Here is a 16,619-nt window from a genome sequence, read left to right as displayed (position 1 = left end):
TCTGAAAGGAGCTCAGTGCAGTTGGGGGGAGTTCTCTGCTGAGCTTAAAGTCCACGCAGGCATTTTAAGCAGTGCAGTTCCATAAAGGCCCAACCACATCAGTCTGATTCTCTTCCCACTGAAGTAAAATTCATTGATTTCAGGGAGTTTGAGCAGCTCACTGACTAATTTAGAGCATGTTCCTGAAAATTTCCTATCATGAGTAAATACGATGTGGTGAAAATCAGCTCCTTTAACTTGAGAGGATCAGCCATAGTGAAAATTTGATGTGTCTAAATTGTTTCAGCTTTTCCACAAGTGCCTAAGTGTGTGTTATTTAATATTGCTGATTTAATATTGTTCTGATCCTAAAGAAAAACAGTAGAGGCTGACACATCAGTTAAGATTGATTTATTTTAGCATGTTAAAGGAATCTTATTTTCAGTAAGTTTGTTACAATTCTGGTTGCTTTTTTTCAGTAGGACAACTGCTACCTCAACCTCCTTTTGATGTTGCTGGATCCTCACAGACATCTTGAAGTGTCCACATGTCATACAGACACTGGGCAAGATATTATCTTGTCCTCTAACATCACACTGATGATCAGGAACACAAAGTAAAGAGCAAACATGGTGAGCCCCAGTAATTTGTTCATTTTCCATTTACAGACAGCAATAGAGATAATCACAAACAGGAGCATGAGGAAAAGGAGAACAATTGCACAAAACAAACCATTGCTGCTGACTGCCACAGGGCTGAGGCCATTGAAGATAGAAAAAAGGAACCAGGGAACTGGTAGGCTGCAAGGAAGGGAAAAGTAATTGAAATAAATGTTTTAAGGCAGTTCATTACCTGCATCATAACTAAGCAATTTTTCCAAACTGTTACAGGGAAAAAAATGCATTATGGTATTCAATATAGCTCAGCATAAATCTAAACTGGGTGTTTTTCCTGTCAAAACTACATTTGGATAATGCTTGTACTATCATAATGCAATCCAAGAGTAAAAGGGTTTGAAAATAATACCTAAGAATGAAGTGCCTTGGTGAGTTAGAATAAAGAAATGTCCTGATGGTTGAGGATGGGAGATCCAGGCGCTGATACTGACCTTCCCCAGGAGCTGAATGTCTGAGTGACCAGGTAAGGCTCCTGCCTGTATAGCTTGGACATTAGCCAAAGATGTCTTGCATTTTTGTCTTGAAGAATTGGTAATTTTGTGTGAATTGGGTGAAGCCAGTGGGCTGAGTTGTAACAGCTTGTCTTTCCTGGCTGGGTTTGGATTTGGGTTGGGTTTCTTGAAAAAGAACTGGTTGCTCAGCTGCCCTTCACTTAACTACAGCTAAAATGAAATGAACTGAGGCATGTTTGGTTTCAGACCAGGTAACTTTGTGTTTCAGAAGAAATGCAGCTCTTGGCATGGCCCTGGTACTCACCCAACAGTGATGTCAAAGATGTTGCTGCCCACGGAGCTGGACACAGCCATGTCCCCCAGGCCCTTCCGGGCCACGATGACACTGGTGATCAGGTCAGGGATGGATGTGCCTGCTGCCAGTATGGTTAACCCCATAATCTCCTCTGAAATGCCAATTGTTTCACCAACCTAATCAACACAACGTTGGGTAGGGCTGTTAGCAGTGGAACATGGAGTGTAATTGCTCTGTGCAGTCTTAGGGTTTGTGCCATACTTGAGTTAAAATATTCCAAGTTCTGTGAACGTGGCAGCATTTTCCTGCTTTATAGGATTAATAAGTTCCATTTTATTGTGTCTGTTGATTCTGGATTTGCTCTGTAGTGTAGGAAATCTGACCACATTGATGCCAGCACTGAGCCAAGGTCAAGTCAGCTACAGCACAATTTTCCTGTCCTCAGTCCTCCTCTTCTGGATGTTGTCTACCTTTGCAAATTGAACATCAGCTGTGCAAGATCTGAGGGCCTTTGGAGATGACAGTCCTTGGATTTATGGCATGATCAGATCTACTGTGCATGTGCAATGTATCACTCAATACAGACTGGGGGGCTGTTCCTACAAGATGGAAGTATTATTTCCCAGAATACAAGGTGAACATTAAGATGGGGGAGGGAAGAACATTTAGCAGCTTCCAGAATCAGAACCTATATTTTCCTAGAATTTTAATTAGGTAATGGATAATTATGTTCTGCACAGAAACATTCATTAATGAAAAGTCACAATTAAGATAAATCTTGATGGTATCTTTCCTTTCACTGATGCACAAACTCCCTTGGAAGCTTTCAGAAATGAATGAATCTTTGTCAAATCAAAAAAAAAGGACATCAGAAATTCCCTTTTGGGTTCTAACAAAACAAAGTTTCTACTGTTGTGATGGATGACTGCAGCTGTAATTCATCAGATAAAATGCCACAGTAACACTGTCCCCTCTCTCCATCTACTTGTTCTGAAATGGGGATTTGCAGAAAGAACAAAACCTCTCACCTGGTGAGCCCACCACACCATGAGATAAGAGAATGCAGCAATCCAGAGGATGGATCCAAAAAATGTGATGACAAAGAATTTTTTTGATTCCTGTTGAAATCAAGTTTGAAAAGAAAAAAGAGAAGTTTCAGGGAAGTTAATAGTCCCCATTGAAAACTGTTCACCTGAAACACTTCACTGCAATTGATTGCTTTAACTTGGACCCTGGTCTCTGTTTGCTGTTTTTCAGCTTGATTAGGTGACCTGTAGTTGCTAGAATTTGTGGTTTATTAAATTAAGTCTCTGGAATGACATTACACTGCAGCTGGGGCTCCTGTCCCACTCCCTGCAGCAGTAACAGCCTTTCAGCTATGCAAAGACTCCAGACATGGAAAAATGGACCCAGGGACTCTGGCCCAGAGGAAATCTATAGCTCAGTTCGTGACTCCAGGAGCAGAAGGAAGGTGGATTCTTACCGAGTTTCTGACATCAGGCAGAGTGCTCCAGAGAGGAAAGACAATGGGAAAGAGGAAAAGGTAAATTGCTTGTTTTGTCCTTGATTCTGGCCATTCCAGAGATAAAGGCTCATCATTTTCATCACTCTCTGTGCTGTCACTATCACTGTCCTCCTGGCTCTCAGAGCTGCTGTCGTCTGAGCTGTCACTGCTTGATGGGGGGGGCTGTACACAGAATAAAAAAATCAAAAAGCCAATATATTTTCACACAAGGAGCAGAACAAGATGCTGCAGTTACTCCCTGTGGCTTCACCTGAGCAGAGCTCACATTTCTAACCTGCTGAGGGCAGCCACAGCTCTTGTGGGACAGGACCCAGGCACACCCCAATCCAGCACCTGTGTATTGTTCACTATTGGGCATCCATTAACTAGAACCACCTTTTAGAAACAAATATTCCATGTCCATGAAAAAAATTTTTTCATTGGAACTGCCAAATCACCCAAAAGGGATTTGGGGAGCAAAACAGAACAGTCTGCTGGTCAGCACAGGACAGGCAGCTGCTCTTATCTCTCCTTACCCTGGAGTACCCTCAGAAGAGTCACTTGAGGGGTCAGTACTATCCAGTATCACTTGGTGTCATCATTTGGGCCCCATTTGTGTTTGTAAGCCAAGGTGTTTCAGCCAGCATCTTGGATTACTACACACAGAACCTATTTATAGATGGCAATGACATGGGTTGGGTCCTGTCCCAACAGCTCTGGAGAGGGAAGAAGGAAAGTACGTGAAGGTCAGCGTGGGAGGGCACTCAGTGCCTGTGCTCCTGATTTGGGTACCTGTCCATCCTGTGGCACATCTGCCTTCCGTGTGTCTTTGCTGGGCTCAGAGTCACTGGCAGGAGTTACCTGGACGTTGCTTGGTGCTTTCTTTCCCTCTTCTGCAAAAGCAATAAGAAGAAATGCTGGTTTCAGTCATCCTGGATGAGTGGCCACCATACCAGGGCATCACCTTCCCTGTGACCAGCAGGGGGTCTGAGCTCCCTCCCACAGTGGTGGCATTTCAGGTTAAGTACCCTCAGATTGCTTTGGTTTGCTGTGTGTCCTGCCTGACTGCTGTGATTGTGTTTGGTAAATCTGGGCAGAATTTGGCCTACCTGGAATAGAATGAGACCTTGGTGCTTCTCTGACCTTCCAGGCAGAACTGCTGTCAGGGGCAGGAAAATGCTCATTACCTCATCTACAGCTGATGGGCATTTCTTGGTTTCTTTCTGGATTCTGAAGATTGTATTAAAACCATCCTTAAAACCCAGAAAGGAGGTAAAGCTTTGCTCCTCAGGTTTCCCCCCCAGCTCCCCCCTCCCTCCGTAGAGCACAGCATTCTCCAGGGACCTGATACTCTTCAAGGCTTCTGAGAAATGACCAGGATGTGCTGCCAGACTTTAATCCCTGATCTTTTGGTGGGTATTCAAAAGCAAATAAGAAAGTGCTGACACATACAAGGAAATAACTGCAATGTACTGCTGTTCCTGCATTAACCTGCATAGCCAAGAGGAACACAGAAACCTCTGTGGGAACAGAAGAAATATGGATAACACGGAGCAGGGGTGAGGGAGTGAAGTCAGTGTGGTATTTATAGCACACACCAAGAATTTACTTGGGTTTTAAACTGTTTTTTTCAAGTTTGGGCTCATTCACCTCCGTGAGTTGCTCAGGTGCCTGGGTTGTGTGGAGCTGGGACCTTCCAAACCCAAGTTTCTTGGTGTTCAAAATCTTCAGCCTTGCTGGCAGCACAAATCTGTGTTGTAGCACAGGTCAGCTCTGGCTCCAAGGCAGCTTTTGTGTCAGGAGTGACTGACAGAGGGCAGATCTAGGTTAAATGTTAGATTAGCAATGCTTCCCTGTGAGGGTGGTTGCCCAGAGAAGCTGTGGCTGCTCCATCCCTGGAAGTGTCCAAGGCCAGGTTGGACAGGCCTGGAGCAGCCTGGGATGGTGGAAGGTGTCCCTGCCCATGGCAGGAGGTGGAATGGGACGGTCTCTAAGCCCTAAGCATTGTATGATTTTGTGATTCTGTTAAAGGAGGGGTACACAGGTCCTTGGAACTGATACAGACACAGTGTAGATTATTCCCTCTGGAGGAACCTTCTGTGCCCTTCTGCAAGCATGTGAAGCTACTTTCTTTTAACAAACACCTCATTTGCAGGGTCTGCCAAAGACCAGCAGCACCCAAGTGCTGTCTGCAGTGCCCTGATTTCCCTCCTGCACTGTTCCATGGCCATTTGCAGTCCACCCTTGCAGCTCTCCCTGCCCTGCCTCACTAACAGCTCCTCTGGGGATGGCTGCTCCTGCCCTCGTGCATCAATCGATTCCTGCTGCATTGTTAGAGCAGCCATCTGTGCCCAGAAACAGCACAAAATTTGTGTTACACCCCAGAGTTTCCTTGCCTGCCCTTGGGCTTTGCGTGCTGGGAAGATGAGGGCTTGCAGTGCAAAACAAGGCAAACAGGGCTGGCTCTTCCTGCACTCACCTGGCTGGGAGCCTTGTCCTTCCAGGGTCTCAGCCTTGGCCTTGGCCAATTTGCTCAGGGTGTCAACCCTGTCTTTAAATTTTGCTGTGGGTGAGAAGGACACGATCATCAGGGGCTGTCACTGCAAAGCCCCCCTGGCCCTGCCTCCCCCAACACACACGTGCTCTTGCCCCCTTCCTGCTGCAGGTGCTGCAGCCAGTGCTGCCCCAGCGGTTGTTCTAGCTGTGACCTCAGGTTTTGGCTGCTGCTCGTTGGTCATAGCTGTTGTATTTAACTGCTTGGTGCTACAGCAATTACACCAGCAATTCGACAGAACTATTTAAGGAGAATCTAGAGTGATGCCTAAAGTTTTAGCTTTTATGTTTTCCAGATTCTGTACTGCATTAGTACATAACTCTGAACCTCATTCAGAGTGTTATCAAGTTCTCCTCACAGTTCAGTCAGACAACAATCCTTCTCCAGCCCCAGAACCAAGGACACCATTGCAGCTTCAGGCCCAAAAAGTGCAGACAGCAAATTGAGGAGAGCAATCTGGGAGGATGGGACTGCATAACCTGGAGCTGGAATTGGATAATTAACCCCAATATGGAAATGGACCAAAACTTATACAAGTGTGAAAATGTGTGACCTGCTGTCCATCGTGGGTGTAGCCTCAGCCAGGCTCTTGTACTGCCCAAGGTGTATCCTTTGAAGCCTTTTAATAAATCCCCACTTTATTCCTTTAACGCTGTCTAGCCTCTGTTCTAGCCAGCCTCTCAAGGCATCAAGAGGAATGAGAAATTCTTTTCAGGTCAGTAATACAAAGGATATCTGTACTTTATAGGAATAAAATGCAGAAAGAACAGAGGGGGAGTTTCAGTACAATATCATCGTGTTCACAATGGACTATTGATTTTTTTCCTAGGCTAGATTATGAGCAAACTAAAAATCACACCACCCTCCTGCCATGTGGCTGTTGAAGAGGCTTTAGGGTGCTGCTTACAGCCTGGAGACCTGATGGGAATGGGAAATAAACACCTTTTATGTTCCAGTTCCCTGGAAAACGATTGATTTTTCTAAGTATACACAAGTGTCTCCTGCTGGAGCTGTTCTAAATTCCTGGTATCCAGGTTCAGCATGGTTCAGGCTGTCTGAGAGATGTTCTTCACCAGCACAGGTCTGGTGCTCTATTTCTGGGACTTCTACCACTGTGAACCAGCTCTGCCTTACTCAGTTGAGCTGCTTTTTTACTGATTTACAGTAAACTGTGGGACTGTGTGTCTCTATAGTTGTTTTTTACTCAAATATCTTACTGCTGACTCTCAGTGAAAGTTAACAAGATTGGGTCAAAGAAAAGCCCCATTTTGCTCTATTCTCTGTCCTCTGTTGAGCTGCACACCCAATGACTGAGGGTCACTGGGTTTGCACATGGGCAGTAGCCACAAGAATTGGCCAATGCTGTGTTTGGCTTGTGTGCAGGGCTGTAAAATAATTTTCTCTGAAAGTTTTATCACACTGATTTAATCTACTGTGTTGTTGACTATGCACCCAGAAGGTGCAGTTGTCATATTGCCTCAAGGGCGGGGCCCTGCCATTTTATTAATCACTGTGGCACTGAGATAATAGAAATAGCATGTCCAGCCATGTGGGCAGAACTATTGTTCTGAGCTGAACCTTGTGAAAATCAGTAGATTCTGCTGTATGTCCAATAACTGGGCCCAGCCCAGACAGGAAGACCTCAGGGGACAAGTCCTACTGTGGTGAGATTCCTGCTGCTGTCTGACAGAAACATCTTTCAGCAGCTGGGGTTTCCACTGAGCACTGGAATGGTTGGACTGAGATGAAACCATCATGGAGTACCAGACTGGTTTGGGTTGGAAGGGACTTAAAGGCCATCCAGTCCCACCCCCCTGCCATGAGCAGGGACACCTCCCACTATCCCAGGGTGCTCCAAGCCCCATCCATCCTGGCCTTGGACACTTCCAGGGATCCAAGGGCAGTCACAGCTTCTCTGAGCACCCTGTTCCAGGACCTCACCACCCCTGCAGGTAAGAATTTCTAATCTAAATGATCATTTCTTCTCCTTTGAAAGGCTGGCAGGGGCTCAAGAGCCTGACTCTTCCATGCTCCGTGTCAATACTGAAGGTCGCTGGAGGGGATGTGAAATGTTGGCTTCCTTCCCCCTGTGCTCGTGCACAAGCACATCCCTCAGTGCAGGGATGACCTTTTGCTCCCAGTCTCCTCTAAGCACTGGGCAATGCATCCTTCTGTTTGGCTTTTCCCTGAAGCTGCTGCAGATGCTCCTGTCAGCAGGGTCAGCAGGGTCAGGCTCAGCCCGAGATTATGGAAATTCCAGCTCCTGGCTCGCTGCCCTCAGCCCGGCCCCAGGCTGGGAGCTGGGTGGAGCCGGGAGCATCTCTGTCAGGATAAACAGATTAGGCCCAGGCCACTGGCCAGTTCTCATGAGATCAGCCTCGTTTAAAAGGGTGGTAATTCCTCTGGCACACAACTCCTGCGGGAGGGACTGAGACTGGAGGCAGAGCTGGCTCTAAGCTGGTCAGATGTGCAGGTCAGCACGGGGAGGAAGGATGTCCATGGGCTGTGCTGGATCAGCTGTGCAGGGCAGTGTTCCTCTCAGTCCCCTGGGCAATTCACCGCTCACAGCTCTGTCCCCAGGGCTCAGAACCCCTCACACAGGACATGTCTGTGTCCAGTGGCCCTGAGATGCTCTCCAGAAGTCTTGTCCTCTGAACTGACAGCATCCAGGATGGACTTCAAGTGGCAGCTGAGCCTCTACCTTGAATTTGGCTCTTACATTTAATTCACTCTTTGGCTGTAATATTCACTCTAACAGGACTGACAACACAATCAGCAGGGAGGATTTTTTCTTTACAGTTTGGCATGAACCTGAAGGATTTGGAGATTCTGCTGTATAAAAGTGGAGGTATAAAAAAAAGTCTTGTGATTCCTTTTCCCCCTCTGGATCTGGAATGCTAATGAAGCAAGGAGAAGCTGTAGCTGCCTTCAGCCTTCTCCAGCCTGCAACAGTGCCCACTGCTCTGGTCTAATTTTCAAAATCATTACCTTGTTAACTGAGGCATAGTGAGGGCAGACAGCTCTGACAACCTCTCTGCTGGAGCCTTTTGCTTCATTCAAAAAGAAATGTAGGCTTCTGCTTTGCTCCCTGTGTGACTAGAGTTTAAAGAATCTGGTGGTAAGGCTAGAGGTTCAGAAATGAGAGGGCTCCTGAGCATTTCCAAAGTCCTCACTGCCTTTACTTCCCCAACAGTTCCCTCTGGTCTCTAATGGGATCATCTGGAAAAGATCTCATGCTCTTCTACTCATTTTCACAGGGAAAAGGACAAAAGAACAAACTTGCTAGAAATTCCTAATTTTAAAAAAGGCACATTGAAGGTAAAAAGTTCTATCAAAAATATAATTCAGGATGCCATGTAAATATTAGAACTTCTAAAGTAAGCACATCTCTCTGAGACAAAGACTTAAGTAATGATACCTTCCAATACAAAAAGAAATAACCCCACATTCTGAACTCAATCCACTCTTCAAAAGAGAAATTTTGTTTCACACAAGGGGTGTTGCAGCTTTGTGTTTCACACTTCTGCATTTCCAAGACCTCTGCCTCTGAAATTTGGGCTTGGAGGCCCAGTGCTGGCAGATTTTCTCTGTTTTGGGCCTTGCTGCCCTGAAACCACTTCTGTGCTGCCCAAATAAAAAGCAAGGTCAGCCGAAAGAAGGAACCCCTACAGAATCCTGACTGCAGCAGGTTCAGTGAGGAACTGCTGAGCAACTGTTGGCAACCTTTTCCTTCTGTTGAGTGTTCATTTCCACAGCCTGTAAGTACTGATGCCACAGGCCTTGGCAAGAAGGAACAAGGGCCCTTGAGGAAAGATATATTGATTTGGGATCATCTTTTATGTGGCAGCCTAATTTCAGAAATGTGCCTGGTACAGAGAGAGCTGCACAGCCAGCAAAGGGAGGGACAGTGTTGGTGATCCATGGGAAGCAGGCACAGCTGTCCTCAGGGTCCCACAGGCTGCCGGGCTGTTAACACAGGACTAGGAACTATGAACATATCAGAACACAAGCCCTCACATGCCTTGCAGGTTCAAATCCTTTTTCAGATTCTTCCTTGGGATGTCATTCTATTCCTTTGGTCAAGCTCCTCAAGGCACTTAGGTTTCTCGGTCTATGCATAAATTCCTTTTCTCCAAACTCTCTTTTCTTTAGGTAGGAAGTTATTAGATTAAGGAGTATCTCCTACAAGACACACAGGATTTGACACACTGGCTCCTTGATTTTTGAGTGCTGAGCTGTTGTAATATCAGTAATTTTATTGTTATATTTTATAAGATGGTGTCTCTTTTCTCACAGCCTTGAATGGAGCAGGCACGTAGCTGGGGCAGAGATTCCTGCTATTTCCCCAGCTATTTAGAGGTTTTGCCATTAACTCAGTGGCGTTATTAAAGTAAAGGCTCTGGTTTATAAAACCCTTCTGGAGAGGCTGTTGCAGCCCATCCCCGCACGGTACCTGCGGTATCAGACGCAGATACACACGGCCACACTCCCATCTAGTGGCTGCCGCACGCACACGGGAACTCATCCTGCAGGGCCGCCGGCACAGGCTGCGTATCAGGAAAAATTCCTGCGCCCGAAGCGTTCTCAAGCCCTGGCACAGGGAGTCACCATCCCCGAAGGGATTTAAAGGATGTGTGGATGGGGCACTTGGGGACATGCGGCCTGGGCAGTGCTGGGGGAACAGTCGGACTTGATGATCTTAAAGGTCTTTTTCAAACTAAATGATTCAGTGATTCTATGAAATGAGTAGGCAAGTTCTTTTTGAGAGAAAATCCAAACTGGTCCCTGGGTCCTGTTTATTCCATATTCACAAGGCCTGGGAGCAGCAGCCTCTTCAGCAAGGCCAGTGGAAAGCTCCCTGTTCTGGGCTGAACTGGCTGGGGCTCTCCTTGGCTTTGGCTGCCAACCTCAGTCCCCCACAGCTCTCCTGCAGGGGAGTCCCAGAGTTTCACCAGGGCACCAGCCTGGATCAGAAATCCAAATTCGTGGTGGCCATGGGTGGGCAGATACTGCACAAACACAGAGGTGTGGGAAGGATGAGAAGGTGCTGGAAGGTCTCTGAGTGGCAGCAGCCCCTCAATTCTGGCACTTTCTGATGCTCAAGGCAATGGCACATCCTCTTGGAAGGTTTCAGGTCTATACTGGTGCTGTTGATACAACCTTTTGGAGGCACAGGAGGCAAGGAACAAACCCTGATGAGTCTGGCTCTTGTTAGGCTACTGTTGATAACACATTGGGTGCCTTCACTGGAATCTGTGAAAGCAGACACTGATCTGCCTTGCTGTCCTCCTCCAGCCTCCTTGTTCCCTTGATCAATTTGTGCAGCTGGGATTCTGATCTGGAGAGTCCTCTTTGTAACCTCTGCGAGGGACACGAGAGGTGTTGATCTGCTTAGCTTCAATCTCTCTTTGAATGAGCAGCAGATAATCTCTTTAGAACAAGTAGGGCAGTGGAGGGGTGGGGCATGTTCTGGGCTAGGAAAGAAAATCTTAAAGATGTTTTTTATTTATGTGTTTCACTCTTTCTTTGAAAATAAACCTCCACAGTGTGATTGGATTAAAGTTAATATACAGCAACACATTAAAAGGCTGTGTACAAACACCCTGGTCTGTCTGGAGATGAGGTTTCTCTGCACCCTGGGCAGTTTAAAAGAGGTCTTGGACCTGAGCTGTCATTCTCTGGCCCTGGGGAGCTGCCCATTGCCTGCACAGGGCTGTGGGCACACTGTGCCATGGCAGTGATGATTGGTGAGCTTTCAGAGGTGTCAGCCTGAATCACACAGAATTGGCCTCACCATCACGATGGGAATCTCAGCTGGGATTTTAACCACTGTCAAAAAGAGAATTCCTCAAGGGTTTTAACCTCTTTTTGTGCTGCTCTTTCAGGACTGGGGTGAGGTCTGAGCTAAGAAGAGGAAGATGGGATGTGCTATGGGACAGAGAAAGCCTGTAACATTAACTGCCACTGCAGTCAGAGAGACAGCAGAGATGAGGGATGTCACCACTTCCAGGGACCCTAGCAGCAGCAGCAGCTGCCACCACAGCAGTAACAGGAAAAGTAGACATGGCAGGACCAAAACATGAGGTGTTTGTCCTTGCCAGCCACGCAATTGGAAGGGGCACATCCCACTGTCACAGAGCTCCCCGCGTCTGACACCATCTGTGACACTCAGCTGCACCCCAAGGGTGAGCTGTTAACCCCAAAATACTGGTTGTATTCCCAGTGGAACCACTCAGGGCTGTGAACCCAAGGCCCTCTGGTGTGGAGCATGCACTCACCTTCTGCCAGGGGGTCCAGAGTGTGGATCATGAGCTGGACGATGGTGCCGCGCATCTGAGAGTTGTGCAGGGAGGCCGAGCTGCTGCCCCGCTGCAGGCCTGGCCCAGGCTGTGGGAAGGTACAAAACCACTCAGTTTCAGCTTCTTTGTCCTCTACATCAGACAAGACCTCTCCAGGCCATGGGGCAGCAATTCAACAGCAGCAGAGGAATCAGTTCCCAGTGTTTGCTATGGGAAAGGACAGACCCCGCCAGCTGCTGCTATGACAGCCCAGGAAGAAATTTGGCCATGAAACCAGGTAAGAAGAGTCACTGTTTGAATTTCTATATGACTGTTTTATAACAGAGAATGAACAGCACTCTTCTAGTTAAATCCACCTGGGAGGCCTGAGCTGTCCCTTAAATTTCATAAAAATTCCTTAAAGGACAGGATTCAGCCAGGTGTCCCCTTAAGCAAACTGTGGCCATTGTGCCTGATATGATACAGGCTTTGGTCCAGGTTTCTTGACACAGGAGTTGACACTTTTATTTATGATCTGACATGGGGAGAGATTCAAAATGACTTCAGATCCCTGTAAAGTTGCTTAGACCTACCTGCAGCTTCCTCACATCTGGTGGCTTCGTTGTTCCATCATCTACAACTGCCCTGCTTGTCTGCAAGCAATGAAGAACAGAAATGACCAATCACCTCTGCTGCTTCAGGATCTAATGATCCTCCAGGCTGCTGCCTGTGGGGAAGTGGCACAGCTGACACAAATGTCCATGAGTGCTACTGAAAGAGCCAAAGCCGTGAGCCTCCTTAAACCCATTGGCTTCTGAGAAAAACAGGATTCTACCTAAAGCCTCCCAGTGAGGAATCAGGCACCTGGGGGCAGACTCACAACTGATTCCTGCAGCTACTGACAGACCCAGACTGCATCCCCAAACATGTGTACCCTTACTCATGTTCCAGCAGAGAGAAGGTTCAAAGACAGATTTTTTTACAGTGAATAGCATTACTTTCCATCATTTATAATTTCTGTGATTAATTTTTCCCAAGGGATAAGTTCAGCAGCTCTCTGTCATGCTACTAAACATTAGTGAGAGCTCTCTGTAAACTTCAAGTGCAGGTCTGGATTCAACCTGTGATGCTTGGTGATGTCCACAGTGATGTGTGTGTGTCACTGCAGTTTCTTGCACATGTATCCCACTGGAATGTAACCCAGGAGCTTTCAGGACTCCCAGCTGTGAGCACTGGCTGAACAACAAACCAGGAGCAGGAAAGAGAAGGAGTTTCTCAATTCTGCACCACTTCAGCTCTCCTGACTGTCCTTATCTGCTTCCTTCCTTTCCTTAAATGATGTGGAGTGCCAGGATCAGAAGGCAAAGCATGCTTGAGGGCCAGGGACACATCTGACTAGCAGAGCACGCAGTGCCAGGGGACAGTTTGCAATCTGCTGGCATGGAATTGAGTTTGGGCACTTCAATCTGTGAATGCTGCCCAGGAGAGCAGGCTGCTAAAGCTGCCAGATGCCTTTCTGTGCTGCTGATCAGGTAAGGAGTGACACCACCAGCATCCCAGAAACACATCTGGCTTCAGAGAGGGAAAAGAGAATTTCTTCCAACATCTCTCAGTTGCAAGAGGCTGGGACAGAAGCCTTCTCTCCCCTGTTTATCAGAATTGTCCAATCTTATTCCCAGACCAAAAATGTGTTTGTGCAAGTGTTCTTTCTGAAACTTCTTTTGAACAACAAAGTAAGCAAAATCCCACACATCTCTGAAAGCAGCTAAGATATTTAGTAATTGCACAGGCAGAACTCCCTGTTAGTGGTGGTGTCCACTTTCTTAGAATCTCACTGGTTTGGATTTCCCCCATTTTAAAACCATAATTATTGACCAGTACCTGTATTCTGAGGTTTGAATTTATGCTTTGTGAAGGAGATGCAGTTTTTCTTTGTGGTTTACACTAAAAGTTATTTCCAACTTGCCCTCTGAACTCTAAGGACACCAACCTTCCGCATATGCTCTGCTGATGCTGCCTGCACAGCATTTAGCTTCTTTTTCAGCTCCTGCTTCACCCATTGCTCCAGGAACACGTTATGTTTCATGGTGAACACGTATGTGGCATAGGCAGTCAGTAAAAGGAGGCTTTCCCACCAATCAATGACACTGTCTAGGAAAAACAGGATGAGCATCAGTAAGTCTACAATGTAGAATGTGATGTCTCTAAATAAGGGCCACCATGTCAGGTGGAGTATCTGCCTCGAGAAGAGGGCACAGGTGCCAATGACAAAGAGGATATTAAACACTGCTGAGCCCACAATGGTACCGATGCCGACATTGCTGTGTGAGATGAAGACACCTATGAGGGACGTGAAGAGTTCTGGTGCTGATCCACCTGCTGCCATGAAGGTGGCTCCAGCCACATCTTCAGAGATCTCCAACTTCTCAGTGATCACTCCCAAAGCAGGGACAAAATACTCATCACACACTATGGCCAAGGCCACAAATACATACATCATGCCAAAGATGTGAAGTACAACCCACCCTTGCCTGCGTTCTTCCACACTGAACAGGTCCTGGGGATATTCTCCTTTGGATTCATAGGGTGGTTTTTCATCTGGGGAGCTTTCACTGGTATTTTCTTGCTGTGGTGTTGTGCCCACTGATGTGGTGACGGGCACGGCTGGCTCAGGATCCACATAGATGCAGTGCCTTATTTTGGGGGCTGTGCTATTGCCTCTTACAGCAGTCTTGTTGCTGGGGAGGTCCCTGGAGGTCACTTTGGCAGGGTCCGTGGGTTGGGGGGCTCTGTGTGATGCTGGAAGGGCAGAGGGGCTGGACTGCAGCTGGTAGAAAGAGAGGACCATCACTATGGCAAGCAAGAAAAGGATTCGGTTCCTCCGTAGCCGCCTCCTCCGTGGTAAATGCATTTCCTAAAGGTTCCAAACTCAGAGCTGTGTCCAGAAGCCACTGCAGACTTCACTTGGTCAGCAGTTTGCTGATCTGGAGCATCAGGATTGGAACTGCACAGCACAAAATGGGGAATCCTGCAAAAGAAAATCTGGTGTGAAAAACAAAGTACTGCAACTTTCCACCACTAGGGCAGCAGCACTTCACTGACTGCTTGGCTATTTTTCTATAAAACTAAATGGACTTAAATGAGTAAAGAGAGATCTAGATCCAGATTTCAGCCTATTTTTTTAATATGACTGTAGGCTATGCTGATTAATAATGAAAGGTTTGGCTTAAGAGAGTGGAGTTGGCTGAGGCAGTCCAATCCAAGCTGAATTCTGGTTCCACCAAATGCCCATATCCAGGAGCTGTTAAGGACTGCATTGACCAGAGTCCAGTTGTTATTCTGTAATATTATCAATTGGGTCAGTGTGGTGCAGGAGGAGTGGATACAGCTTCTGTCAAGGAACCAACTTTAAATTGCTAAAAATGATGCTCTGAAGACAAGACCGGCTGTTCAAACCTCCCTCCTAAACCAGTTATTCACCAAAATAACCTCAGGGGGATAGGAAACTGGTTTAGATGTGATGCTGCTCCATGGCTTTCCAGTCTTTCACTCCCCAGGAAACCATCCAAGGAAGGGTGAGGTTTTTCCTTCAGTTTGAGCAGAGGGTGAGGAGAACGTGGTTCTAGTAGAACTGGGGGTGCTGAGCAGCCATTTGTTTCTATGACTACATCTTTTTAGGGCTTTCTGGAGAAATCAGAACTGGCAAAGTGGAATTGTAATCATACCTTTTATTAGGGGGTAATTAGCATATCTTGCATAATTATGTGAACAGCATTTAGAAAGGGAGAGAAATTGTAAATGCCAGAGTGACAGTGCTTGCAGCTATGACAGCACGGGGACAGGGATTTGGGGCTGGACAGAATTCACTCTTAAGCACTGCTTGAATGTTTTACTTTAGAAGGACACTCTTATGGATTATTTTTTTCCCCAGAGTGGGCATGTTACATTATTCTTTAGCTGTGAATCATAGTTTTCTAAACCATTCTCAGATAAGCTCTTCATGCAAGTTATTACACATTCACCCTCTTGCATAACACCCAGGGAAGTTATCAGCCTAAATTTCTTGCAAAACAGGCAATGTTAATTTAAATAGTTGGGAGGATCACTAAGGCAACAGTAAGAGAGGGTCATGGGAATACCTAGATAAATAGATGATACAAGCTTTGCTTTTCATACATAAAAAGAAAATAAACATATATGTGGCAGAACAGCACAAGAGGTATAACAAATTGCACATTAAGAGAAAAGAACTTTCCCTAACAAAGACAGGAGAGTTAAAAGGATAGCAGAGAGAGAACATAGTTATGCACACACTCCTATTTAAATACTGATTTTACTTCTCTCCAAAACAAGCTGCGTAAAAGATGTTTTGCAAACAGAAAGAATTCTGAAGCTAGGATCAGTTCTAAGAGCTCTGCAGCCTTTCACAACTCCTGACCAGAAGAATTCAGAATTGTTTCTCTAGTCTTCTAAGTTTAGGTCAATTCCTGATAAACTCCTTTTCTCACTTCCTGTCTCAGTAACACGAAATCCGAGCAATCACACAAAGCTCCCCAGCCTACCTTCCAAAGGTCTGTCCAGGAGGAAGGGGAGTTCCAGGGGCTGGGTGTAGTGCTGGAAGCTTCTTTGGTACTTAACAGCCAGATGGGAGATGCTGTTGCAGAGAGAGGCAGGTGAAAATGATCCCATTTTCAGGATGTCTCCTCTGCTGGCAGAGTCCTAAAACAAGAGCGGGTCAGGTGTGAAGGACATGTTAGTGGAGGAATTCCCAATCCAGTTTAATACCCACAGCCCCTAAGAAGATTAAATAGTATTGTATAGATTTGGGTCTATCTCTGAACCTTTGTCTGCTACCACAGGTTATTCTCAGTGTGAGGACA

The 16,619-nt window shown here is 46.5% G+C and overlaps 1 protein-coding gene across 1 annotated transcript; it reads right to left on the bottom strand.

Annotated features, from left to right (window-relative positions):
* Window positions 1-529: 529 nt before the first annotated feature.
* Window positions 530-14,650, bottom strand: SLC24A1 (solute carrier family 24 member 1). Its single transcript, XM_054516254.1, has 9 exons — window positions 13,730-14,650; window positions 12,333-12,392; window positions 11,740-11,848; window positions 5,387-5,470; window positions 3,700-3,800; window positions 2,887-3,090; window positions 2,432-2,521; window positions 1,413-1,579; window positions 530-779 (listed from the first exon to the last, which is right to left on the bottom strand). The coding sequence occupies exons 1-9, from the start codon at window positions 14,648-14,650 to the stop codon at window positions 530-532; spliced, it is 1,986 nt and encodes a 661-aa protein (XP_054372229.1).
* Between the last annotated feature and the right edge of the window lie 1,969 nt (window positions 14,651-16,619).

The sequence above is a fragment of the Molothrus ater genome, chromosome 13 (assembly GCF_012460135.2).
Source record: "Molothrus ater isolate BHLD 08-10-18 breed brown headed cowbird chromosome 13, BPBGC_Mater_1.1, whole genome shotgun sequence".
Taxonomy (NCBI): Eukaryota; Metazoa; Chordata; class Aves; order Passeriformes; family Icteridae; genus Molothrus; species Molothrus ater.
This window is presented reverse-complemented; position numbering and strand designations above follow the sequence as displayed.

Bases quoted from the DNA above. Each gene is read 5' to 3' on its own strand.
- SLC24A1 (XM_054516254.1), bottom strand. From the start codon at position 14,650: ATGCATTTACCACGGAGGAGGCGGCTACGGAGGAACCGAATCCTTTTC. The intron at 11,849-12,332 runs GTAGGTCTAAGC...ACCTTCCCACAG, and splicing joins CAGATGTGAGGAAGCTGCAG to CCTGGGCCAGGCCTGCAGCG. The intron at 780-1,412 runs GTGAGTACCAGG...CCTTCCTTGCAG, and splicing joins ATCTTTGACATCACTGTTGG to CCTACCAGTTCCCTGGTTCC.